Below are 26639 nucleotides of genomic sequence, written 5' to 3'. Positions count from 1 at the left end.
AAAAGGAGGTAAAAGGTCTTCTCTTACATCCGCATTACATACAATGATACAAATGTCACGTCAACACATATGTTGCACTCCACATCACTTTTAATAAAAGATAATTACATTCTCCTATACGGAGATTTGGTATAATTATACGTAAATCTTTTATGATTTAAAAAATTGTATCTAACATCTCTAAGGTTTGCTTTTATCTAACAACTAAATCTTCTCGTTAGTCAAAATTTATTAAGTTTGTTGATATTAACAAATAAAAAATCGAATAAAAATTAATATTTACCATTGATTAACTTAAAACTGACTTATTTCAATTCAAATATTTATTTTTCGAACTAACTATCCTTATAACGTGTGAAAATATACCTCCTCACATGTGATTGACTCGTGAAAACATATGAGGGTAATTTAGTTATAAGATAATTTATTTGACCTGTATTAAGTCAATCAGGGGTTAATATAATTTTTTTTTTGATTTTTTTTGTCAATATCATCATATTTGATATATTATGACTAACAAATAAATTTATTTATTACACGAAAATAGACCTCAAACGTTCTAAATATAATTTCTCAAACCACAAAAAATATGTATAATTACATGAAATCTTATAGAAGAGAAGTGCAATTATCTTTTTAATTAATGATATAATTTAACTATTTTTTTTAATTTAAAAAAAATACATATCAATCAGTTATTAATAAGATTTACACCTAGAAAGAAGAAGCAACCAATAGGATAAAGAAGGCAGTGTTGTAAGAAAGTCAAGATAATGGGTTGAATGGAAGCCAACAAATGGACCAAAATAGAGAAACTATCTCTCTCTCTCTCTCTCTCTCTTGTTAGAATTTTGTGTTTGTCAAAGTTTGACATATGTGCTCAGTCAGTCAGTGAGTCAGTCAGTCCAGCACCTACTTTTCTACCATGTTTGAATTAATTATCATCTACTCATTCTTAGTAGAATTGTCAAGACTCAAGGTGGGATATAAAAGTTTTAATTTCTTATTTTTTGTCTTGTACGAGGGATACCAAATGAAAAAATGTAATTTATTCCCTTATGATATGAGAAATGAATAAAAAGAATATTTTGAAAAAAAAGGTAAATTACCCTTATGTCTTAAAAGGATTGTTCACAACAAATCCTATATAAGGAATTTTCCCTTTATTTTTACTTTTTACGCTCCACATTCTAAGGTAAATAGGCAATCATTCCTTCCTCCCTTTTCCTCGCGTCAAAAACTAGGGCATCCTCTGACTTGTTGATTTCACAGGTTCCAGTTTTTCCTCTATGATCATCTCTAAGTAAGTCTTCTGAAAATTTTAATCATGTTTGGTATTTTGTAAATAATTTAGATTAGGATTCTTTTTTGGTATTTTGTAAAAATACAATTTTGTAATAATATTTTAATTTTTGTAATTAAATTATTTCTTTGTATTATGTGTGTTTATATAAATTTATTTACTTAAATTTACAAAAAAAAATATTAAAATATCTTAAATAAAACAAATTTCAAAATATATTAAAAAAATAATAAATTTTATAACTGTATTTGTAATAGACCAATAAAATATAAAATCATCAAGCCATTACAAAGAATGTGCCAAAAACAATTACAAATTCAAAACTAGGTCATTCCAAAAATCGCTACAAAGGGGTGAAAAAAGCAGTTACAAATGTAGTAGCAAAAATAGGTACAAATATAATACAAAATAATTGCAACGAGTATTACAAAAATCATTCCAAATATCTGGCAAAATCATACCTAAATGTGTTACAAAGGCCGTTACAATTATATTTATATTAAATCCAACCTAGCAGTTCAAAAATCATTCCAAATTAATTTTTTTTCATATTACTAGTTTTGTAAAGGTTACATTCAACCGTCACAAAAGCCATTACAAATTGTAACGGCTTTTGGCCAAGCCATTACGAATACTTTGTAACGTCTCGTTTAGCCATGATAGGCCTATTCGTTACAAAAAAAAAGCATTACAAATTTAAGAAGAAGCCATTCCAAAGGCCATTCCAATAAAATTATTTTTTTGTAGTGCTTAAAAAATCTTATGACAAAAAGATTGGTTGAGCATTCTTTATTTTAAACAACTTATAAGAATCTAAATATCTTATTTTAAAATTTTGTAAACTTTAAAAAAAAAACAGATTTATAGAACTCAAATATTTTATAAGATATCTCGAAAAGTTTATAAAATTAAACAAACACCCTATAAGTGACTTCATCGGACATAAATAAGCAGCGGAGCAACAATATAAAGTATTAAAAGGTATCAAATCCCAAGTCAACTAGGTTAATCGTGCACTTGTATACCAACTAGTTGATGTCAAATCAAAGATAATTTGCCTTTTTGCAAGAGTGTAGTATCCTAACTTTAAAAACCCACCTCCACCAAAATTACTTGATTGTTCACACATAAGCAAAAGAATGCTTCTCAAGCAAATCTACACAAAATACTAACTTGTGTCTCTTTGAGTCTTGCTAGGAATTCAAAGAGTGGAACTAGAACAACATTTGTATGAAGTAGAATGTGTTATACATTTCTTGAGAAAGGCTTTATTATTGATTCTTTAATTTTGTCCCTTTTATATTTTTATCCTTTATCTTTTCAGAATTGCAAAATAGTCATGTAACTTCTCGATATTTCGTAATTTTTGTTCTTTTGGTGCTGGATTTTACAAAAATTATCAGAATAAATCATGTGCCCCTCGCGATTTAGCATTTTTAACCTTTTTTTCTTTCTAGGGGTTGCAAAAAAATTTTGTAACTTTTTGACATTTCATAATTTTGTTCCTTTCAATGGCGAAAGTTTACAAAAGCTAACGGGATATATCATATGCCATGCTTTTTTTTCTTTTTTTTTTTTATCCATGTTGGTAAAGCGCACCAATCAAAACAAAAACCTCAATTTAAATGAACCACGTGAGATGCACATGATTTATTCTATCTATTTTTGCAAAATTCGATACTGGAAGGACCAAAATTACAAACTATCAAAACGCTATAGGACTTTTTTGCAATCCTAGAAAGATAAATGATAAAATACAAAAGTGTCAAAATTATAGGACCAAAAATGCATTTAAACCTCTTGAGAAAACCCTAATCAATTGTCTTCATTACATGATAGAACCTTATGGTCACTTGAGACTTGACCACAATTTAAATTAAGTACACCCATTTTATTAGTAATTAATTGATTCAAGTGCACATTAAATTCTTATGTAATTCTTATGAAATTAATTAATCCTAAATTCAAATATTTAATTCAATTAATTAACACTTTGAATTTTCTACCAAATAGGACATCAACAAATAATCCAATTATTCAAGTAATTCTTTTAAACTCCTTTGAATTAATCATCTCTCTTTCAAAATTAATGGAATAATTTACTATCCATAAAAAAATAATTCTTCGATTAATTTTCCAATACCATCAGTATTTTGTGTGTAACTCTTATAAGTCCATTTTCAATTAGACTTGGACTTGTATCACATATAAAATTTAATTCGATAACTAACCTGCTTTAAATCAATTAAATCTCATTCAATTAGTCACTCTTTGACTGACCTATTAATCCAAGAGTTATCACTACCATTGGTAGTTGTCTGTTAACGGTTTATGACACTATTAAATAGGTAAAAATGCCATAAATCTTAAATTGTACCATAAAGATATGTTTATTCCATCAAGCCATCTTCCAATCAAAGTTTAGGGGACGAAATTCCTTAATTGATTCTCATACTTAGTTCAATAACTATGTACTCACCCTTAATTGTGTTTCTTGTTTAATAAACATAAAAAATTATTTTTTTTATTTGATCAACAGTCGTGGCCACAAACTTTCAGAATTCACAATCTATGGAATATAGGAGATCGTCATCATCTCATGATAGGTGATGGATCCTCTTTTGGAACGCACGAACCTCCATACATGTTTTGACTGCACTAGTGCAGGACTTTTCGCAACCATGCAATACCGCTACCGCATCAGCTAGGATCAAATTACAACCACCATACATAGAGCTACTATGGCACCTCAAGTCAGAGGATTAATTTATAGTATCGCAACTAAGGAGTTTTAGTTATACTGATCATGTCACACAAGCTTCTATATGGAAACTCCTACGCGTTAATTCAGTGAACTTCACAACACTTTTTAAGCATACACTAAAATTCATAGACACGTCCGTCATCGATAGAATAAAACACTCATCATATGAAACCACTTAATGCAAGTCTCTATAGAACGCATAAATGCTCATTCTTGAAGGTTCTCGACTTAAAATATTTTAGACCAACTCTCTAAAATTGGTTTAATAATCACTTTCAAAAGCACAACCCAACTTCATTGATTCATTTAATTTATGGACTTTATCCATAAAGTACAATAACTATACTCATAATATTTAATATTACATCAAATAAAATCATTTACAGTAAATCACACACAGACTAATTGTTTTAGTTACCTCTTCTAACACCGCATTGGATAAAATTCTCAATCCACTGAATTCCAAGAAGTAAATTAGTTCTATAGGGCCATATTTACTTTTTGTGATGGGATTAAGTGGCAAAATATTAATTTGTAATTGTGTGTATGATTGGCTTCAAATTGACTATTTATTTAGTAACTTGTTTACTCATTTAGGATAGTTTCAATGATTTAATTATTTTCTGTTTACTTGCTTTGTATTATTTAAGTGATTGAGAAGTGCAATTATAATTTTAATTTCAAATAGGACAAAATTAGTTGTCCAATCAGTCTAATGGCTCATTTCCCCTTCACCTTCTCTCTCCCTATTTTCATTTTGTTCTATCTCACTCGCTTCGACTTCCATCGTGGGCTTCGTCGCTGGTTGTGCTCCATTTTCCCTTGTTTGCTCAAAGTATTTTGAATTCAAAAGACGGATGATGTTGGATGATTAAAAGTAACCAAATTTCTGTATCTAAAAACATTTACTTATTTCTGTACATTTCTATGGTTTTCTGAAATATGATTCTCAAAGCCTGGAAGCATCACATATTCAGATTGTTATTCCAGAAGCCCACTTCAAGAAATCATAAGATCAATATCAATTGATATATATCAGTTCGAATGGAAGCAGCAAATACATTTGTTTTCCCAAGCCATCGTCAGCACAATTGTAAACCAATAACAGAACCAATTGAATCATCAAACAATAGAAACAATCTTAGACTACCATGATGGTGTCACAAGGAAGACAACCATCATCAGAGGCAAAAACAACCCATGTTGCTGACAACATTTCATCTCTCCATCGTCTCCGATTCATGAGGAAACCGGAGATGCTTCCCTAGGCGTCGGCAAGCCTTTCAAACGCAGCACCCCACAACTAGGTGAAGAAGCATACAACAACTGCGATTCACATGCATCATCACTGCCCTTAGTTCTGCTTGCATTCACCTGAATAGACCAAATCCACGAGTCGTTTTCATCAGTAGAGGGTTTCTCTTTGCTACTCTCTGTGTGTCTCCGTAGACTACTCCTTGATAAGTCACCACAAAAGAGCACTCAGATGAATCAGACTTCTCAGAGAAATCCAGCAACAGAGACCTTGTGATCAGATTCTAAGACTCAACTCCCTCTTGTTTCTTCTCATCAAACATCTAAAATCAAGAAAAAGGGATCAACAGTATACACTCAAAACTCCAACAACAGAATCATTATACAGTTTTCACAAAGTTTCATTCTTTTCTTTACCAAGAAAGACCAACAAATATACCTGTGGGATCAGAAACTTCTCAGTGACTGGGGAGGCAGTGACAGAAGGCAGACCATCAGCATTAGCAGAGAGGTTCAAGACTTGGGGTATGTTTGCAGGAGTTGGGGCAACAAGGCTGATTGGAGAGTTGAGTAGCCTGCTTAAGGAGGTTTATGTTTTAGAGCAAACGAGAAATGTTTTCTTGGGGTATGCCTAAGGAAGATGAGTGAAGTGGAGTAGTATAGCAACTTTTTGTAATTACACATCACATTGTACTTACAATAAAAATGAGTTCAATTCGGACATTGCCTCTCCCGTTGCCGAGGATGAACGCAGAAGTTAGGAAAAAGGGGAAAATGAGTCATGTGAGTGACTATCTAATTAGTCCAGAATTTCGAGGGAATGAAATCACTTAAAAATTTGGCTCTAATATTGGACCAGTCTATATTATAACGGGCTGCCAAAAAGCAAGTAAACAAGTTACTATACGAGAATATAAAAGATATAACTTTTATCACAATAAATAAATATGGTCTGGAATTATTATATCAAAATAAAATCAAATTTGAATACTACTTCGAAATAAAAAGGTAAAAAATGAGAAAATAGGCAAAGTATGGTCCAAGCCAGAAATAACAGCATAGGAAGCACAGCATCTTCAAGTAGAAAATGACCCGACAGGACAAAAGACAGCTACCCATCACGCTTCAGAATTCGCGTAAAGCTCACACCACACCACACCACACCCTTCCACCCCATTATTATTGTTTTGTTTGATTTCAGAGTTCGAAGCGTAATTCTTAAGCACCAAAATCAGTAAAGCCGCTTCGCTTCTCTGACTGCCACTGCCACTCACTCTCACCCTCACCCTCACCTCCTTTCCTTTTTCTTTTTCTTTTTTCCCTTTTTCGTCTTTCCCCTCCTTTACAAGACTTGTTCATCTCTCTTTTCCGTCGCTCTCCCCACCCTCATGGCTTTCTCTATGGCTTCTCGCCGAAACCTGCCGCCACTCTGATACATGTCAGCCCCCTCGACCAGAATAAAGAGAAGCCCAGAAATGTCTGTGATTACAGAAGGCGTCGCGGTTTTGATGTTCTTAGCAATGATACTGAGCCTTGACCGAGTGATCTCGGAGCCCACTCAGGACAAACAAGCGCTACTTGCTTTCCTCTCTAAAGTCCCACATGAGCAACGCCTCCAATGGAACGCGTCTGCCTCCGCCTGCTCATGGGTCGGCGTAGAGTGCGACGCCACCAATTCCTCCGTCTATTATCTCAGGCTTCCTGGGGTTGGGCTCGTCGGACAGATTCCGGCAGATACCCTGGGACGGCTCACTCAGCTCCGGGTCCTGAGCCTCCGGTCCAACCGCCTTTCCGGGCCAATCCCGCCGGACTTCTCCCAACTCAAGCTCCTTCGCAACGTCTACCTGCAGAACAATCAGTTCTCGGGTGAGTTCCCGCCGAGTCTCACCGAGCTGACTCGTCTCACCCGGCTAGACCTCTCCTCCAACAACTTCACTGGTCCCATTCCGTTTTCCGTCAACAATCTGACTCATTTGACAGGGCTCTTTCTACAGAACAATGGGTTTTCCGGAAAAATACCGAGCATCGCCCCACCGGGCCTCGTCAATTTTAACATCTCGAACAACCGTCTCAATGGTTCGATCCCCGCCGCGCTTGCCAAGTTCCCTGCATCTGCATTTGCAAATAACCTCGATTTGTGCGGCGGGCCTTTGCCGCCGTGCAACCCCTTTTTCCCTGCTCCGGCGCCGTCCCCTACATTACCTCCAACTCTCATCCCATCACACGGGAGGAACAAAAAGCTCTCTACTGGCGCCATTGTCGCAATATCAGTCGCCGGCGGATTACTAGTTCTGCTCCTCCTGCTCGCCGTCCTTTTCCTTCTCATCAGGAGAAGGAAAAAACAGGGAAGCACAAAACCCCAGAAACCTCCCGTAATCCCGGCGTCAAGGGCAGTAGGGGAGGCCGGAACTTCGTCATCAAAAGACGATATCACCGGGGGTTCGGCTGAAGGGGCAGAGCGGAACAAGCTGATTTTCTTTCACGGCGGGGGATACAGTTTTGATTTGGAGGATTTGTTGAGAGCTTCCGCAGAAGTGTTGGGGAAAGGGAGTGTCGGCACAAGCTACAAAGCGGTGCTGGAGGAAGGCACAACGGTGGTGGTGAAGAGGCTGAAAGATGTTGCAGTCACCAAGAAAGAGTTTGAGCAGCAAATGGAAGCGCTTGGAAACATCAAACATGAAAATGTGCTACCTTTGAGAGCTTTCTACTTCTCAAAGGATGAGAAGTTGTTGGTCTATGATTACATGCCTGCTGGTAGCTTATCTGCTCTTCTTCACGGTAATGTTTCTCACTTCTGCTTATCAAATTCTTGTTTTATTCTTTCATTGTTTCCATTTTTTCCAAGAATGTCTCCAGCTGCATTTTGCAAATTCCGTGACTGTTAAAATTTGATGTGCATTTTGATTGTTTGTTTATCACTGCAACTGAGAATATTTTAACCTGGAAAAATGAAAAAAAAAAAAAAAGTGATGATTTTTTTCAGTGAATTAAGCTCTTCGTTGGCGTGTTTTTGCACTGGCTGCAAAAGGGTGGGGCTCATTTCTCCCTTGATCAATAATTGTAGACCACCCACCTACCTATCTTTGTTCTCTGCTTTTGCCCCCTTATGCGCTTTTTCTATCAATCAACCCGTTGGCTTACATTATAAGTTGCTTGTAATGATAGTACCAGTTCTGGACTACAGCAGCCACTCCATTATTTGAAGATAATAATTTTAATATTAAAGAGTTCCTTGCAGCTACCGCCGAGAAATTATAGCCCAGATCGTGTTTCGCCTTAATTTACAGACAGGCGTAATATACTTGACACCTTATTGGTTTACCCTTAAAGGGAAAATGATCAATACGTATGATATATTTGTTATATGATTAATTGATTCAACTAAATTTGATTTGAATAAGAATTTTCTCTACCCTGCTTTAGAACTAGATTTTATAGTGTCTTTGACTAAATTTACAGGCAGGCATAATATACTTGACACCTTATTGGTTTACTCTTAAGGGAAAATGACCAATCATTAGTAAGTGTGATATATTTTATATGTGATTAATTGGTTCAATCAGACTTAATTTGAATAAAAAATTTCTCTACTCGGCCTAATTACGAGATCTGATTGTGTCTTTGACACATTCTTCCCCAATGTGCTGAAAGTTTCTTTCAATCTTTCCCGATTTTGATAAAGAAGTATTGCAGTTGGACAAATGTAGTAAATTAGTCTTTTTCAGAAAATTGAAGGCAAGATTTTGGTTTCTTGGCCGGCTCCTTTTCATGCTTACTTATTACATTTGGTGCGTGCTTATTTCAAAACTATTCCAGAGTCTGAAAGGGATGTCAAGTATGAATGTATGATTTCCGTGGTGGAATATTTGGATTAATTTTCAGACATATCCAGTTGGCAATGCGCCTGCTTTCGAGCCTTTACAATTTAAATGCAAAATAATTGATTTAATATGTTTTAAATTTAATATTTTGAGTTAATGAAAAATATATTCAATTCTGGAAGAATAGAAAATACTCGAGGTATAGCATCTAGGTACTGGGGTGTTTTATTTTTTTATGTAGTAATATATTACATTTTGAGTTGTAGAAACTTACATACATATATATGTATCTAATGATTAGTGAGAGAGAGAGAGTAGAGAGAGAAAATGAGGAAAAAGAAATCTATTTTGATTTAAATTTTCATGTACCTAAATTCATTAAAAATTATGATGACCAAAATCCGGGGTATGATTCACAGCCCACCCCACATACTTTTCTTCTTTCCATATATATATAAAGAAATAAAAGGTAGGGATTCAAGAATAATGACAACTTACTTTATTACGTTACCAATGGTCACTCACATGCATTTGACCCATGTGCCCATTTTTTATTAGATGAACTAACCTTTTGCATAAATGTACATATGCTCATTGATCTTTTTGCTGTACTATGCACATGCCGACACACATTCCATCTTCATTGAAATAAAGAAAAAGGAATTAAGAATTGTTCAATAACAGTAGCCTCCTGCATCTACAACATTTGTCTAAAAAATTCCAATGATCTCCCCCTACCAAAAAGAAAAAAAAGCATATTTTTCCCTTAGGTGATGTTCTATATTGTATGGTGATTTCTTCTGACTCATATGTGTTTTGTATTGAAAAAAGCAAAGGATAAATTATATTAACATCCCCTGAGGTTAGGTCTTATTACACTAACATTCTCTGCCATTTGCAGATTTCTAAGTAGACCCTTAAGTTGTAGTTGTAATTACCAAACATCCCCTTAGGTGTTGTGTTTATACAATTAGATATTATTTTATGGGGCTGCGAAGTAATTTTTTTAAAAGGAAACAAAGAAAAAGGAAAAAGTAGTAGCAGAGGGAGATAAAGAGTGTCCCAAGGACGCGAGTCGTATTGCTTTGTTCTGAGTGTTCTTTGATTGTCTTGAGGCTTTTCGTTAACTAAGTTGATCATGCAGCTTGAGTTGGTTTGCAACAATCGTGTTTGCCTTGGTTCGGTTAATTCCTTGCATATATGCATGCATGTCTGTAGCAAATCTTACTGGGGATAGCATTGAGTTGATGTATTTCCTCTTTTTTGTCTAGACACAGACATGCAACCTTAGATAAATTAGAGCTTGTGTGTATGTTGTATAGGTAGTAGAGGCTCTGGCCGCACCCCACTAGAATGGGACAACAGACTGAGGATAGCATTAAGTGCAGCAAGAGGACTTGCCCACCTCCATGTATCTGGAAGTGTAGTACACGGAAACATCAAATCTTCCAACGTCCTCCTCAAACAAGACAACCTCAATGCATGTGTATCAGATTATGGCCTTAATCCGCTCTTCTTGAACTCAACAACCCCTCCCAATCATCGGATCATGGGCTACCGTGCTCCTGAGGTGCTTGAAACTCGGAAAGTAACATTCAAATCCGATGTTTACAGTTTCGGAGTATTACTGTTAGAGCTCTTAACTGGCAAGGCACCTAATCAGGCTTCTTTGGGTGAAGAAGGGATTGATTTGCCAAGATGGGTCCAAAGTGTGGTAAGGGAAGAATGGACGGCTGAGGTGTTTGACGTTGAGCTAATGAGGTACCACAATGTAGAGGAAGAGATGGTGCAGCTTCTCCAGATAGGGATGGCCTGTGTTGCCACAGTTCCGGACCAAAGACCGACAATGCAAGAAGTTTTGAGGATGATTGAGGACATGAACAGGGGCGACACTGATGACGGGTTACGCCAGTCATCAGACGATGCACTGAGAGGAGGATCAGACAGCCAAACACCCCCAACAGAGTCGAGGGCTTCGCCCCGTGGTTTCACACCTTAGACTATGGCTCGGCTCGGCTCGACTGCAGCATCTGTATAAATCTGAAAACAATTGAAGGCATGTTTGCAAATATATGTAGTGGGGAAAATTGGATTGAATTTCAAGCTGCAGAATGGCGCAAGATGGGTTCTCCTAGCTTTTTATATTCTTTTGGAAGGCTTTCTCCTTCTCTAGTTTGATTGTGCAATGATTTTGCATTTTTTTTTTCTTTTGGTAGAGCGTGATAGTGACAAAATTCGAATTGTTTGGTGGGGTGGTGGGGTTTCCATGATCTAAGTGGAACTCACCATGTCATGGATTTTACTTGTTCTCTCTCATTCTTTTCTGAATTGATCCTTTATTTTAGCAGAAGTCACCCGCTTCTTGCCATTTCCTTGCCTATTCCTCATCTTTTCCATTTCTTCTGTATTCTTATGTTGTTTTTGTTTAAGATATCAATATCAAATGATTCTCTTTTGTAATAGTTTAAACTTTTAGATGAGTTATTCGCCAGGCCAAATAAGACGTTGTGGGCTCGATTCTCATTGCCACTATCATCTTTTTACATAATAAGATTATTATATTTCTATCAATATTTAAGAAAGATTGTTATAATAATCATATTTTGAGCAATAATATCGGATAAATTAAAAATATCCAACACTTATTATTACAGTAGATAATACTTATTATACAGTAGAAACGATATCTAACACATACAGCGACATTCGAATCCATAATATCTAAAATTATAAGACTTCATCTTCATCATCTACGCTAGACTTCATTGACTCTATAAATCATCTTTGAACATGACTTGAAGGAAAATAGTAGGAGATGGATGGACTAAAAGTCCAAGACAATTAAACTATTTGGCATAATGTGAATATCATGTTGACAAATGATCATTCTTGGACGATGGGAATAATGTTAGATTTGTTTGAAATAGTCATTATGTTCAAATAATATAATTATGAGTTATACAAAAGTAAATCTTTTCCCCATAATTCAAGAAAAATGATAGATAGTTCATTCATACGATGTCATTAATCATTATAAGAATTTAGTTAACGTCACTACAAGAAATATACATATCCGTCATTGCCAATTACTATATTCAAAAGTGAAAAATTTTATAGTAAATAATCATTAACCTCAATTATATAACGATTAGTAACCATTGTTTCAATAGGTAAGGCCAAAAATTAGTCATAGTTAGAAATCATCGCAAGTGTTTTTGCCTTGTTGAAGAATTATGGTAAATACTTTGAGCATGACTAAGATCATGAAAAATATTTATTTAAGAACTCATATGTTTTTTAAGAATTCAAGTTTCCTTAATAAATATATGTAGAAAGCAAACGAATGTTTAATATTTGAACCTAAATCTTTGATATACGCCATCTTTTCAAACGCAAAAAGTAAGAAAACATGATAAAAGGAAGTCTCACTATAAAAAATGACTCAATAGTTATAAAAAAAATTAATTATAGTAAAAGTAAAATTTTTTATGTTAATCTATATTATTTAATATATATATATATATTAAACAATGCGTTGCTTAATTTTTTTGCAGGTAAAGTTTCGTTCTGAAATTTATTAGCAAGTAAATTTCTTGTAATAAATAATGTAGAATAGCAATAGAAATTTTACTTGCTTATTAGCTCGACGCTAATTTTTTTCATTGCTATTGAGCCGTTTTCTTGTAGCTTTCATGCTTAACTTACAAAAATCTATTATATATCTCTGACTTGCTTATGCTTAATACTAATATATGATCTATAAATAAATTTTTAAATAATTGGAATTAGGTTCAAAATTATGAATTAGTTAATAGTTTAATTGATTATTGCATTTGAAAAGACAGTTTGAATATTACTTGTTTTACTTTTAAGTTAATCTATATCTATGAAATACTTTTGAAATTTAGAATTAATTTATCACTCAAGGTTTATTTAAAAATTTAAAAGAAAACAAAATTTAAGAAGCTTATTATTTGTTTAATCTATTTGTAGTAGCATAAAACATCAAACTTATACTTTTCCTATTGTAGCTATTAAATTTTTTCATAATTTAATTTTTCAACTAAACCAAAAATAATATTATTGAGAGAAAATTCCTAAATTAATTTATCATATTTAATTGAAAAAAACATACATTAACTAAATATTACACAAATTTAATAATCTATTTGTGCAATTCAATATATCTTTTTATAAAGACTTTAGATTAATAATTATTTCGTTACTTATTTGAATCTCAAAAGACCTTGGATAAATTTATGATAACTACATAAATATTGCTAAACAAAATAAAATAAGAAAAGTAATAAGTAACATTGGTCAATGTGGTTCATTTAAATTTTAGGGTAAAATGAATTGCATTTTACCATCCAAACTATATCTGTTTTTATATTTTGGCATTGAAATTCTTTTTTATGTCAACTTACGATCTCAACTTTGAAAAATTTAGAATTTATCATATATGACCCTTTTTTGTTGATTTTTCTGTCAATAAAATATCACATGTTTTGTATATTTGAAAATATGACATCATATAATCTTTATATATCACGTGTACACTGGTATGTGATGTTTTTTCAACAAAAAACTTAATTAAAAAATAATTATAAATGGCTGCGAAATTTTATAAAATTAAGATGGTAAGTTGATACCAAAAAAATTCAGATGACAACATGTAAAAATAGTCATAATTCGAATAACAAAATCTAAATTAACTCTAGCTTTTTGTATTGCCAAGTTGGTAACTTTTACATATAGTTGTGAATAACTTATCGAACGACCTAATTAATAATTATTCTAATAATATTACAATCTTGTTAATGACTATATTAATTAAATTATAACATATAAAAAAGTTACAATATATTTTGATCATTCACACTTTTTACAATAGTATAGTCAATATTTATATATTGTTCCATGCCCATTTTTTTCTTATTTTTCTTTTCTTTTTTTCAGAAATAGATATGTGTGGAGATGGTTTAGAAGTAACATTTACTCATTTTTATATTTATTTTACAAGGAGCTATTCCTATCTTACATTGTTGAAAAGATCAAATCTTGTACACTAATATTTTGTTCTATTATATTAGAAATAATTAAAAATCATATAACGTACACAATAATTACATTTCAAACGCTTAATTTACATTTTAATCTATCTTACTACAAATAATATTCAATTTACATGATAAATGATTTAATGAATTCTCATTATTTTTTTTAAATTGCCTTTGTTATTCTTCGTAATATTTACTTAGTTACATGACAATTCATTTAATTGATTTTCATTTGTCATCTAACCAATTTTAATATGTCAATTGATTTAATTAATTCTCATTCGTACCTGTGCAGGAAATTTTTCAATATTAAATCCTTTCCATTTTTATAATTTTTTTGAGTCATTTCGTGTTATATCATAGGAGTATCTTCTTTATCTTGTAATAAGTATATTATGTTATGAATATAAATAATAAAAAATAATGACTAAATAAGTATAATGTGAATAAATATGAATAATGTAAAAAATAGTTAATGGGAATTAATAAGTATATCATTTTACAATTTTATCCTTAAAAAGGTAGTATCACAAGGGCAACTTAGTCCAATCAAGAAAAGAAAGAAACTAGATATACTTTTATTGATGTCGATATATAGATAGGTAAATTTAAAGAATTATCCAAAGAGTAAATGAAAGTTTATTTAGTCGAGGGAGATAATTGATCCGGGTAACATAGTTTAAAGATGCAAAATATATTTAACTCTAATTTATACAATTGTGTATATATAAAATAAATATTATTTTTTCAAATTATAAAATATATATATATATAATTTCTGCCCCGAAAATCCATGTCATCTACGTGACATGGCCACTAATGCCATGTCACATTTATTTCTTTTATTAAAGCCATGTGATTGCCGCATCATGTAAAATTAGCCAATAAAAGTCCCTCAATTTGAAATGCCACATTGAATTCTAGTGCCATTTTCCGGCAATTTTAGACAAAATCCGGCGACTAAGGTCCTTAAATCAATCAAATTAAAAAATGAAAGGACCATTTACCCTTAAAAATTAAAGAACTAAAACAAAAGAATAGCTAAACTTAGAGAACAAAAAATGCCTTTTAATCCTACTAATATATTTAGATAGATATATGTGCATGTGTATTGTGCTGTGTCTGTGTACGAGTGTATGAGAGAGAGAGAGAGAGAGAGTTGTTTGCTATCCAGATCCCTGTCGAAAAGCAATGAGAACCAAGGACAGTGAAGGGATAATATCATTGAGTTTAAATAAGTTGGGGAGCGCAATTGAGCCAAAATTGCATGCAGAAAAAATTGAAGAATACATTCTCCACTTTTAGGATAAAAATCAGCATCAGAAAAACATTAAAAGTCTGTCAAAGCAAGCTACAGATGCAGGATGATTAAGAATACTTTGCAAGGATTTGCAGATCAAAGATTCAAAAACAATGATGAGAAAAAGAAACTTAAGCATTAATTAAGACGGACTCTACCTCTCCCTCTACTCCTTCCCCTTCCCCTCCCCCTCCCCCTTCCTCTAAATTCAGTTCTTCCACTGGCTGCAGCATCATCTCTTTCAAAATTGAACATGCTCATTGTTATACTTTTAGCCTCTGTCACATGAGAACTATTCATTGCCTACATAAATTGAAAAGAATATGAGAAAATATCACCAAGCCCCTCTGGTAACAATTAAGATGCCACTGAAACTGCTTTGACAAAATGATGAAGACCAGGAGACAAAACTCTCTCATCTATGGAAAAATCAAAATGGTATTATTACACACAACATTGAGCATGGCAGCTAGAGATGCACATTCCCAAGTATGATATTTGGGTGTCCAAGATGGTGTACCATATGAACGATGTTTGGCAAAAATTGGTTACCTGAACATCCTCCAAATCAAATTGGTTCTGAAGCTGTCTTGCAAGATCTTCATCTTGACTAGTGTTAGAAGGCTCATGCATTGTCGGAAGATTCATTCCAGTTTTCCTCCTTTCCCATTCATCTAGTGTGATGGAAGGCGACTCTTCCTCTTTATCCTTTCTCCTATGTCTCTGACTTCTAGAAGTGCGATCGTTAAAATTAGGCTGACTTGTCTTCTGGAGAAGTTTCTGGGCAGCGGCTTGATTTTGAACAGGTTCAGATGCAATAACTGTAACAGGATGAGACATGGCAGGCAAAATTTCACTTTAGTCCTGTAATTTTGAAGTTGGTAAACATAAAACAAATCTAATCTTGTATCTATCTGGATATCCAAACATTTCTTTAAGTCAGAATGTGATAGATTTAGTCCTATAGGTCAAATACCAATACATTTGGTCCCAAACCTAGTCATTGCTCGCTATTTGATATTCCACCGAGAAAAGAAAAACACCAGCAGCTCATGTAACCACCTAACCAAAATCTGCAGATAAAAGAACCAGAAGCAGACATTTCATGCCCAATTCAAAAGCCTAATTCATTTCTCCTTCCATTTTTTTCCCTTTCACATGTGAACTCCCCAATTTAAAGCCCCAAAATTAAAATATGCTCTCCAATGAAAGCCCCACGTGTCCCGCCAAATTTCCCAACTCAAAGCACCCCAATGTTGCGAATTTCCCCTATTTGCAAGAATCTTCTAGTCTTCGGACCTGGGTGGGATGGCCAAAGAATTATGGCTTTTTGTTTGAGGAAAATTTCTTGTCCTTTGTGTTCCAAGTCCCGATTTATTAGATAAAAAGGAACAAAGAGACAGCTAGCAAGAGAGAGAGAACAGAAATTTCACATATGAGCATGGCATGCCATTTTTCCAGTTGAAAATAGAACTGGAAACCAGATAACCAGCTACAGGACCAACCGTACAGGTGCTCAGTTTATACATGACTAACTCCATAGTTGACTTCGAGGACCAAATCTCTAGATGAAAAGATAGAAGGAGAACTACATCTGTTTTTATGGAACATAAAGAATTTTGCTGACATGTTTACTTGCAGCATTTGAACCACCAATGAATTTCTACATGTATATATCCAACTAAAAACTAAGGATAGTATAACAAGGGATTACGTGCTAGCAACAAAGGACCACAAACCAGATAAACAGATTCTGATAGAGCTGAAACAAATTGAAATTTTAGTGAACAATACACAACCAAAGAAGATTTACTTGAGACGCATAGGCTATGACAACTTTAGCCCTATTGTTCCCGAATAGTAATTTTCTACAATAAAGATAAATATATGTTCAAATATGTCATACCTGGAGTTACAAATCTATAATTCTCTGTCTGTAATAGACATATATGATATATTGCCGATAATTTTATTTCTTGGAAGGGAAGCCTACTCCCATGTGGAACCGTGTAGAATCCCAGTCTGTAGAAATCCTGCATTGGTTTCTTTGCAACCGCACCAGAAAACTAATAACCAATTTGCCTACTTGAACTTGTCCTCCTTTTCTTTTGGGTGGTGCAGGAGGAACAAGGATTCATTTTATGGTTTTTATTGTTCTTCTATCAGCATCCAAGCAAAGTCCATCAGCGACAATTTTAGACCCTGAAGTTAAACTCCTTATGTCATCCAAATTTCATGGGAAAAGATGACCACACAGTCCACACCTAACAAAACTTACAACAAAATTGTAAAGCATACTTCCAAGACTTTTTGAATAGATATCGTTAAATGTATAGAGCACTATCCCATAAACTTTTTGGAAAAGAGCAAATGAACATGGGTCTGAATTCCTTCCACTCTAGTGTATGAAGTTTTTTTCAACAATATTCTGGAAAGAGGTTAAAATAGATGAAGTCAGCCTTAAGTAGAGTGTTTTCAGATTCCATTTCTAGAATAGGTCTTACTTCTTAGCATCTTCAAAGGTAAACTTACTAGCATTTAAGGAATCTACAAATCCTTGCAGTGACTTTATTTTTATCATTAGTTTTGAATTAGAAATTACTGCCACAATGCTGCTTGAGTCATGTTCTTTCTTTTTGAGGATCAGGTAACACTGTAAAAGTTAGTCTTCCGTTGGTCACAATTCACATTTTCTTCAACACAATAGGTTTTTCTAGCCCCTGAAATATCCCTTCACTATCCTTTGATCATCAAATGCATCATCTAACTTACCCTAGCAATTCTCTCATCATCCCGGACCTTTCCCCAAGTTTCAGCTACCAAGAAATTTCAGGAAATTCTCTTTCCACTTTTATCCTGCATGACACCTTACCTAAGCTCCTAAAACCTGTTGCGCCCTTAGTTTAGTTAGTTTACATGACAAATAAGTCACAGGAAGCTGGGGTGGGTCACAAAGTCTGAAGTCTGGAAACGAGATTACAAGAAGCTCACAAGTGCTGCATCCAACATAACTCTCAAAAATTAGGTCTAGTTCTCATGAACTCAAATTAACGGGTGTCTAAAATATAGAAAATAATGGAGAACACAACCAGGTTCATTCTTCATTCTGCCCCAACAAAGGCTAGTGCCTATTCTTTCACTAGCAAAGCTACTACAGCTACCACAAAAAGAAAAGTTATTCCCTGCATGACTTAAAATAAGGTTATGTCAGCAAGTTAGCTAAACCTGTTTCTTTTGGGAAAAAGTGGATACATACTCCTATTTTAGATAAGAATCATGCAAGAGGCTTCAACACCGTAGTGTTCACATCTTAAAAAGACTTTGACTGATTCATATTGCTATCTTAGTCTTGAAAGATCCCTTACATGCAAAGTTATTAAACAAGCAATTGAAGACCGACGTACGGGACCTCTAGGACCCTGCGTTGTAGACAATAAAGAATAGAATCAAGAGCACATACGCTCGAGCAACCAGACTAAGGCTGGGGGAACTATTGCAAGCAAGGATGCTATGATTGACCTCAGACTTGAGACAGATTGGAAGATATAGGAACGGATGAATCCGATGCTGATTTATACCCTTCTTTGAGCTGTCAGAGTAACAATTTCAAGAGTAAATGACATTTTTGCCCCTTCAAGAAAGGGCCAAAAAGTGTTATAGAGTGACAGTTTCCAGAGAAAATGGATTTTTCACCCCTCCAACAAAGGGTCAAAAAAGTCATCTCCCACCCCCACAAAAAAAAAATTCTTACAGGCAACTACACCCACTTAGTTTTCAAATTTAAGATTTTGCACCCCTCCTCTCTTCTCTGAGCCCTCCTCTCTCATATTCATATATATATCCATACACCACATAGCACACACACAACACTCTGTCTACCAAACACACACATGACACACAGGTTTAGCGTAGGGGGCAAGGCAGGGTGGCAGGAGAGAGTGGTGTCTTGTGGGTGCGTTAGGCTAGGAAATAAAGAGGAATGTGGAAAGGGAAAAAAGAAAAAGAACAAATGAAATGGGGAACAAAAGAAAAAGAAACAAACCTTATTTTATTGATTGCTTTTATATATATAGCTTGACCTTTAATGCAAATGTTTACCTAGCAGCCAAAATGGCTCCTTAAAAGATATTAAATCAGCATGTAATCCCACAAGCAAAATGAAGTAGTCAGAAAGCATAGCTTAAAAGGACAATCAACCCTTTCATGGTTACTTTCCTCCCTTGAATTACTCCTATTATTAGCTCTCTCTGTCCTAGCATGTTCATACAGAGCATGCCTGTAGGGGTGAACCTTGGTCAGTACTGCATCAAATTAGTTTTGGTCATCATAGCCACCAAGAATGTAATTACATGTATGTGATATTAAACTTTAGAAGTCCCCTTTCAGTTGCATGCCATTTTATGTATATATGACATTAGACATTCAGAACCCATTTTTGTTGTTTTCACAAAATTTTTTCAAGAATCAGTCTGGAAACCGGAGAATCTACTTTGCAGCTTTACAGAATTCAAGCCACACCTTTTGACCTTGCTGACGAGCAGGTTGGCTTATCCTTGTTCTCACCCACAGTGTGAAGCAGATTTATATCATCCGTAGCACTATCCACGGATGCATTAATTTTCTGGAGCCCTGAAGTGCAACTCAAACTGGAGCATTCACCTTTTGCAGCCAGGCTTCGGGTGATATCATTTGAGGCTGATCCAGAAAACTCTGTCATACAAAAAATGGCTACAGCATGAATAAACAATTTCTAATAATAAAAATTGCCTTTTGCCCTCATGACAAGACTTGTATTCAAATGGAAGAAACCTCCTGGCAAAGTAAAAGCGAATGGCTCCCAAACTCAGGAATAACAATCAAATGCACAAATCTTCCCAATTAAGGAGAAAACCAAAAGACTCTCACTTGATATAGTGTCTTGTTTCCAAATGCTAAAAGCATTTGTAAATTTCTGGTAGAAAAAGTTATTCAAATGGAAATGCAAATGCTAATTAATCATGCACCTGTAGTACCAGACGAACAATATTTTCCTTTAGTTGCACCAGTTCCTTGAACAAGTGCCCGAATTTCGAGTTTTTCAAATGGTGGAGGACAACTCGATGCATTTTCTTGTGAGAGCCCTAATGTGTGGCGGGAGACATCCAAATACTTGCGCTTCAGTTTCCACTCTTCATAAAGTGACTGAACAACACCCCCTAAAATGGCAATCACCTTTTCATTCAAACACAAAATACCACTACATATATAAGCTTTACTCCGCAGTTGTACCTGATAATTCAGGAAGACAAGCAAAATAGTCAACAAGAAGATTGATAGTTAGTTGTAAGTAACAATCAAAATAATAGGAAACCAAAGCACAGACATTGGGAACTAGCATGAAATGTGCTAATATATGACAGTCTCTACTCTCCATAAACAATATGTTTAAAAAATATAAATATAATATAGTCAACCATCAAGTACCATATGGAAGGCTCCAATCTATAGGACATACATAAAGAACAGATCAATAAAAAATGTGCTTGGCAACGATTTCATATCAATTCTAAGAACACCAGACAGGTTGCAAGAAATTTGGGTTTATCATAGTGGATACTGAAAATCACCTTTAACCTTCCTTCAATAGTTCTAAGTCAGCGTTTGTCCATCCTATTTAATGATCAGATCAGCTATTGCTAAGATTGGAGATTTATTGACTGAAATAGATGGCCAACAATAAAAAGTTCAACAAATATCTGAGATTCACTTTTAGTTTCTGCTTAATGGATTACAATCCAGAAAACTCTGTCAATCAGTTTCAGTACCATAACTTTGATTTCAAGGTGGCCCTTGACAATTATTTAATGTAGTTGACAGGTTGTTTAGCTTCACTATGGAATTTTCATTGGAGCTCGTAAATGTGTTGTTGGCAGGGGCAAAACTTGAGGCAAGAAAACGAACAATCCACGTAGTTTTGTGCATCAATCATCTATAAAGGGAGAAAAGAAAATGATTAATATAAAAATAAAAATCGCTCTTTTACTCTTTCCGCAAATAGTATCTTTTATGCAAACCTATTCATCTAACTCACTAGTAATATGATCAGAAAGTGATGTATTTGTTGACGAAAATTGAGACAGCTCATGAGAAGGTCAAAATTTAGACTCAAATGGTAACTTCAAGATGCCAAATTCAATTAGAAATAGTACGACCATCTTGGCTCCCTTTGCCACCACCTAACCCCACGCCTTCACGGGAAGACATTTGATGTAGCCAATCTTTTACATTAAGTAATCAGGTCACAATGTACTTAACAGACATTGCAAAAAACATTAGAAGGATGCCCAACCGTATAATACTCCAATGAATTTCAATTTCTTATCTTTATCTCCCTCCCAAAGAGAAAAAGGTTAGCTTGGATTTTCTTAGTTGTGGGATATATCATGTGCATTGCATGCAATCGTAACTTTCTATGTAAACCTAACACAAAATACCTGTTTGGGACTGTTAGAACTTCCATATTATTCATTAAAGGTAAACTTTCTGGCAAGCCCACAAGCTAGGTCAGCTGATTACTTCATCCAATAAGTAATTTACTGATTTTAATTTTTGTACAACATAAACCAATATGATTGGCTTTGCAAAAGTAAACAGATTGGAAACCTTAGTCCCAGGGATAACATCTCCAGGAATTGATGGCACATGGGAGTACTCTACAACAGTTATTCTAGAATGTCCATCAGTAAGCTCCAACCGTAATAGCCGTCTCTTTCCCGAACTTCCTGAAGCACCATCTAAACAACTCAGAGATATATCCCTACTTGAGCAGACCTGTTCAGTACAATAAAAAGTTCAGTTCCATAAAATATTAGGAAATCCATGAGTAACTAGAATCTCGATGACCAAAAACAAGAAGGCCCTCTTTTCTTCTTTACTTATTGACATTCTCTTTTCCTCTTTATTTATTGACATTCTCTTTTCCTTTTCCCTTTTTCTAGTGAACAAGGCAGATGTGGATGCAAGATCTTCCATGAGAGTGTATAGAAAGACATGAAACTGCAGTAAAAGTGGGCATCAACCACTTGTAAAGCAGTAGTTGCTAGGCCCCGAAGTACTATATCAACTAAACCTTAAAATACTCTAATTCCACAGTAGACTTGGATACCCACAAAAAATGCAAAGACAAGGTACAACAATTAAGACTAAGATCTTTTCCGGTAAAATAAGTTGTTAGTGCTAGAAAGATGACTGGAAGATAAAAGTGTTACAATCTTTACAATCACAGCAAGACTCCAAGCAGTGTAAAGCTCAAGAACCGGTTTATGGGAAATAGGAGAAGAAAATTGGTTTGCTGAATAATTTTCATTAAAATGGTTTTTTTAGTCCGTCCTGCAGTTGTTCAGTTCAAAATTCCTTTTATTATTTGAATCACTAGAAACTATGCATGTGGTTCTAATCTCATTAGTGCAGAAGATCATGCAAACACAATCAAAAATAATTTGCTCTTATGCCCGTCTACTTGGGCTGCTAAATTAGTAAATGCCTGGTGAAAACTTGGAAGTTAGAATCTAATGCATTCTTCTTTAAACCAACTTTATCACAGTGAATGCATTTGGTAGCAGGATTTGCTGATTTAGACACTACAGGAAAGCGGAAAGGAGAAAGGAAGGCAATCTGTCTACGCGAAAACCCTGAGTTCCAAGCTGTGTAACCTGTGTTCAACCCCTTCCATTCCTTTCACCATCAACACCATGAACAACCTGCATTCATCAATGAGCTTTGAAACTAAATGCTGTTTTGTTATTTATCTCAGATTTTCTTAGCACAACAACTTGATTGCTGGAAATGGAGCTTTAGAAACGAGCCGCTTGTTGAAAATTTATAACAGGTCTATAGACCGTTGGATGGGACTTTTGCGCTAATCATATGACAAGAACGACAACGAACCAGGAACCTGATTTTCTTGATCATTCAATGGCCTTCCTGTCTTTCATTTTTTACTAACCACAAGGTGGGTGTCACCTGGTAGGACCAAAACTAAACAATGGCTTGGGCTGGAGTAAAGCACAACTTCACAATTCACATGGATGAAGGGAATCATACATCACAAGAAAAATTGATGTTACCGACACCAGCATTAATGCTAACTCCAGTGTCACCAGAGTCTTAACAATCAGCATGCTATGTCCCCATCAACATGCAGTGTTAGACCACAGAATTTTTTAGCTCTTCTCTTTCCTGTGTTTGAGACTTCACAAATAGTATGTGTGATTTCAGCAGCTTCCATATACTGTTGGTTTGGTTACTACATGTAGGTTAGGTCATTTCTGACAAACTGAAAGGCAGTTCTCAAGTCCATTCTCTGCCCAATTCATAGATTTACTTAATTATGCAAAATCACAGTCAAATTGGGCAGGAAGCTCACTTATTACAAATGCAAAGTTCTGCTAATTCTCGTGAAATAAGGAAGAATTCAAGGTCCCTTGTTAGTATTTTACAATCACAAAGTTAACTCAATTCTGCTAATCCTCCTGAAATAAGGAAAATTCAAGGTCCCTTTGTTGTTCATGTTTTTCTTTTCCTTCTATTGGCTGCAACTTTCTCGTCACAATTAAATTTAAGAGAACAACTTATTTACATATCAACTATTGATATATAATGTTAACCTCCATTTAAAGTCACTATAGCAACGATGATGCAAAAGTTCAACAATAACTTGAGCCAGTAGCACTAGAAGCAACAAAACAATTTTCGTTTCAGAAGTTAGGTTAGAAGGCATTATGTAATAAGTATTTTGTATAATCCACAATATTGGACTGCTCGTTATTCACAAAGCTTCTATTCTACTTTTGGTAACTAGACAATTAGCATAGCAACATTAACGGCGAAAAAGCACCTGAAGGACCATCGGACCTTGGAGATGAGAGGTTTTGCGTAGCATAGAAGGTTCGGGCAAGCATTTCCCACCAATTGATCGCAGGTCCATGTTAAGGAGCTCCGATTCAATCGAATCGACGGTGCAAACGTAGTTAGGCAAGGCTAACTGATCCTTGATGAGGCCGCGGATTCGGTCCATGTCTTTGAAATGCCAGCCTCTGTCGATGAGAGCTCGCAACAGGAGATCCTCTGAAGAAGAAGAAGAAGAAGAAGAAGGGACGGCAGCAGAGATGGCAGTGGCATCCATACCTATCATCTACTGACGTCGATGAATTGAAATGGAAGTTTGAATTTGTCACTGTATAATTCAAGACGTTTCACAAATGAGGGCGGCAGTTTTCGGCCCTCAGAAATAGCCACCGCCGTTCTAGACATTGTGCGCTTAGATTTGATGAGATTAATTGAAGCAATTTTCATTTAAAAATTAAGGTTAAAGAAAAAAAGAAAGTAACAGGTATATATAAAATGGGGTAACCCCATTTCAGTTCATGAAATTTTGTGTAAGAATTGAATTGAGAAAATTATTTAATTATGTATCAATTTATTTGGTGAATAAAATAAATAGTTTCTAACATTTAGTTAGTTACTATACTAATATAAATATAAAAAAAAAAAACCTTTATACTCACAAGCAACGAGTAATAACACTGCTGCGCTAATTTTTTTTAAGTCCAAAATGTCCTTCATGCTAAAATAACTAACTTATTCAAGTTTTCAAAATTTACATTAATTTGATAATTTTTTCCCTTTATGAATGTAATATACTGGTTTATATATTTTAATCTTATTTATAATATATTTTAAAGTATGAAAGATTATTTATTATATGCACGCAGGAACAACGTGCCACAATGGGGTATTAAATAAAGCAAGATAGCTTAATTAATCAGTTTGATACATTTGAAAATAGTACAGGTTCAATAAATATGAACCATCGTTCGAAACTTGGGTCGAAACGTAGGCGGGCTCTTAGAAGAGGACTTGCAAAAAAGACGTTAGCACTCCGATTTTCAAATTAGTATTGGATTTTCGATGAAATAAACCCAGAAAAGTAAATAAATTTGAATGAAAAACGAGATACGGTAAATAAAATCAATAAAAAAGTGAATGAACATGTAGTAGTATGGCTCTAGAGTGTTTAGAATTTGCTTAGAGAGAGAGATGTCCCCAGTATGGAGGGATCGAACCTGCATTTATAGGGAAGTGCCCCCTTCTGCAAGGGGTCTAACCTACTCCGAGAAACTCTTGAAAGTTGATTGGATAAGGGATAAATCCTCTTTATCCGCGAGTGGATATGCTTTATTAGAAGTCTCCTTCACTTTAGGAGGACCTAGCTTGCGAGGTGTCTTTTTTGCTAGGGGGTCATTCCTTGCTAGGGGGTCTACACCTAGCTTGCGAGGTGTCTTTTTTGCTTACATGGGCTTCCTTTGATGAGATTAATTGAAGCAATTTTCATTTAAAAATTAAGGTTAAAGAAAAAAAGAAAGTAACAGGTATATATAAAATGGGGTAACCCCATTTCAGTTCATGAAATTTTGTGTAAGAATTGAATTGAGAAAATTATTTAATTATGTATCAATTTATTTGGTGAATAAAATAAATAGTTTCTAACATTTAGTTAGTTACTATACTAATATAAATATAAAAAAAAAAAACCTTTATACTCACAAGCAGCGAGTAATAACACTGCTGCGCTAATTTTTTTTAAGTCCAAAATGTCCTTCATGCTAAAATAACTAACTTATTCAAGTTTTCAAAATTTACATTAATTTGATAATTTTTTCCCTTTATGAATGTAATATACTGGTTTATATATTTTAATCTTATTTATAATATATTTTAAAGTATGAAAGATTATTTATTATATGCACGCAGGAACAACGTGCCACAATGGGGTATTAAATAAAGCAAGATAGCTTAATTAATCAGTTTGATACATTTGAAAATAGTACAGGTTCAATAAATATGAACCATCGTTCGAAACTTGGGTCGAAACGTAGGCGGGCTCTTAGAAGAGGACTTGCAAAAAAGACGTTAGCACTCCGATTTTCAAATTAGTATTGGATTTTCGATGAAATAAACCCAGAAAAGTAAATAAATTTGAATGAAAAACGAGATACGGTAAATAAAATCAATAAAAAAGTGAATGAACATGTAGTAGTATGGCTCTAGAGTGTTTAGAATTTGCTTAGAGAGAGAGATGTCCCCAGTATGGAGGGAT

The 26639-nt window shown here is 34.4% G+C and overlaps 2 protein-coding genes and 1 long non-coding RNA gene across 4 annotated transcripts; 1 reads left to right on the top strand and 2 right to left on the bottom strand.

Moving 5' to 3' along the window:
- Positions 1-5065: 5065 nt before the first annotated feature.
- LOC148787560 (uncharacterized) lies at positions 5066-6259 on the bottom strand. The gene is made up of 2 exons (XR_016066406.1): positions 5761-6259; positions 5066-5644 (listed from the first exon to the last, which is right to left on the bottom strand). It is a non-coding gene; the product is annotated as an uncharacterized LOC148787560 (long non-coding RNA).
- Positions 6260-6573: 314 nt separating this feature from the next.
- Positions 6574-11492, top strand: LOC105166444 (Leucine-rich repeat protein kinase family protein). Its single transcript, XM_011085796.3, has 2 exons — positions 6574-8099; positions 10465-11492. The coding sequence occupies exons 1-2, from the start codon at positions 6758-6760 to the stop codon at positions 11139-11141; spliced, it is 2019 nt and encodes a 672-aa protein (XP_011084098.1). The 5' UTR covers positions 6574-6757; the 3' UTR covers positions 11142-11492.
- Positions 11493-15454: 3962 nt separating this feature from the next.
- Positions 15455-24803, bottom strand: LOC105166443 (tudor domain protein (DUF1767)). Of its 2 annotated transcripts, XM_011085794.3 has the most exons (6): positions 24378-24802; positions 22145-22312; positions 20506-20770; positions 20021-20212; positions 16055-16323; positions 15455-15805 (listed from the first exon to the last, which is right to left on the bottom strand). In XM_011085794.3, exons 1-6 carry the CDS (start codon positions 24672-24674, stop codon positions 15641-15643), a joined length of 1356 nt encoding a protein of 451 aa, XP_011084096.1. In that variant the 5' UTR covers positions 24675-24802; the 3' UTR covers positions 15455-15640. The 2 variants fall into 2 exon arrangements, with proteins under 2 accessions (XP_011084096.1, XP_011084097.1); XM_011085795.3 differs by lacking the exon at positions 22145-22312 and having other exon boundaries at positions 24378-24803.
- Positions 24804-26639: the final 1836 nt, after the last annotated feature.

This window comes from Sesamum indicum, linkage group LG7 (genome assembly GCF_026168435.1).
Source record: "Sesamum indicum cultivar Baizhima isolate 11 linkage group LG7, ASM2616843v1, whole genome shotgun sequence".
In the NCBI taxonomy this organism is placed as follows: domain Eukaryota; kingdom Viridiplantae; phylum Streptophyta; class Magnoliopsida; order Lamiales; family Pedaliaceae; genus Sesamum; species Sesamum indicum.
The sequence above is the reverse complement of the archived record's forward strand: the minus strand, read 5'-3'. Positions and strand labels throughout refer to the sequence as shown.

Excerpts from the sequence above, each read along its gene's own strand:
- LOC105166444 (XM_011085796.3), top strand. The coding sequence starts at position 6,758 with ATGTCAGCCCCCTCGACCAGAATAAAGAGAAGCCCAGAAATGTCTGTG. Across the intron at positions 8,100-10,464 it reads CTTATCTGCTCTTCTTCACG|GTAGTAGAGGCTCTGGCCGC; the intron begins GTAATGTTTCTC and ends TATGTTGTATAG.
- LOC105166443 (XM_011085794.3), bottom strand. The coding sequence starts at position 24,674 with ATGATAGGTATGGATGCCACTGCCATCTCTGCTGCCGTCCCTTCTTCT. Across the intron at positions 22,313-24,377 it reads AAGGTCCGATGGTCCTTCAG|GTCTGCTCAAGTAGGGATAT; the intron begins GTGCTTTTTCGC and ends TGTACTGAACAG. Across the intron at positions 16,324-20,020 it reads CTCGTCAGCAAGGTCAAAAG|TTATTGCATCTGAACCTGTT; the intron begins GTGTGGCTTGAA and ends ATCCTGTTACAG.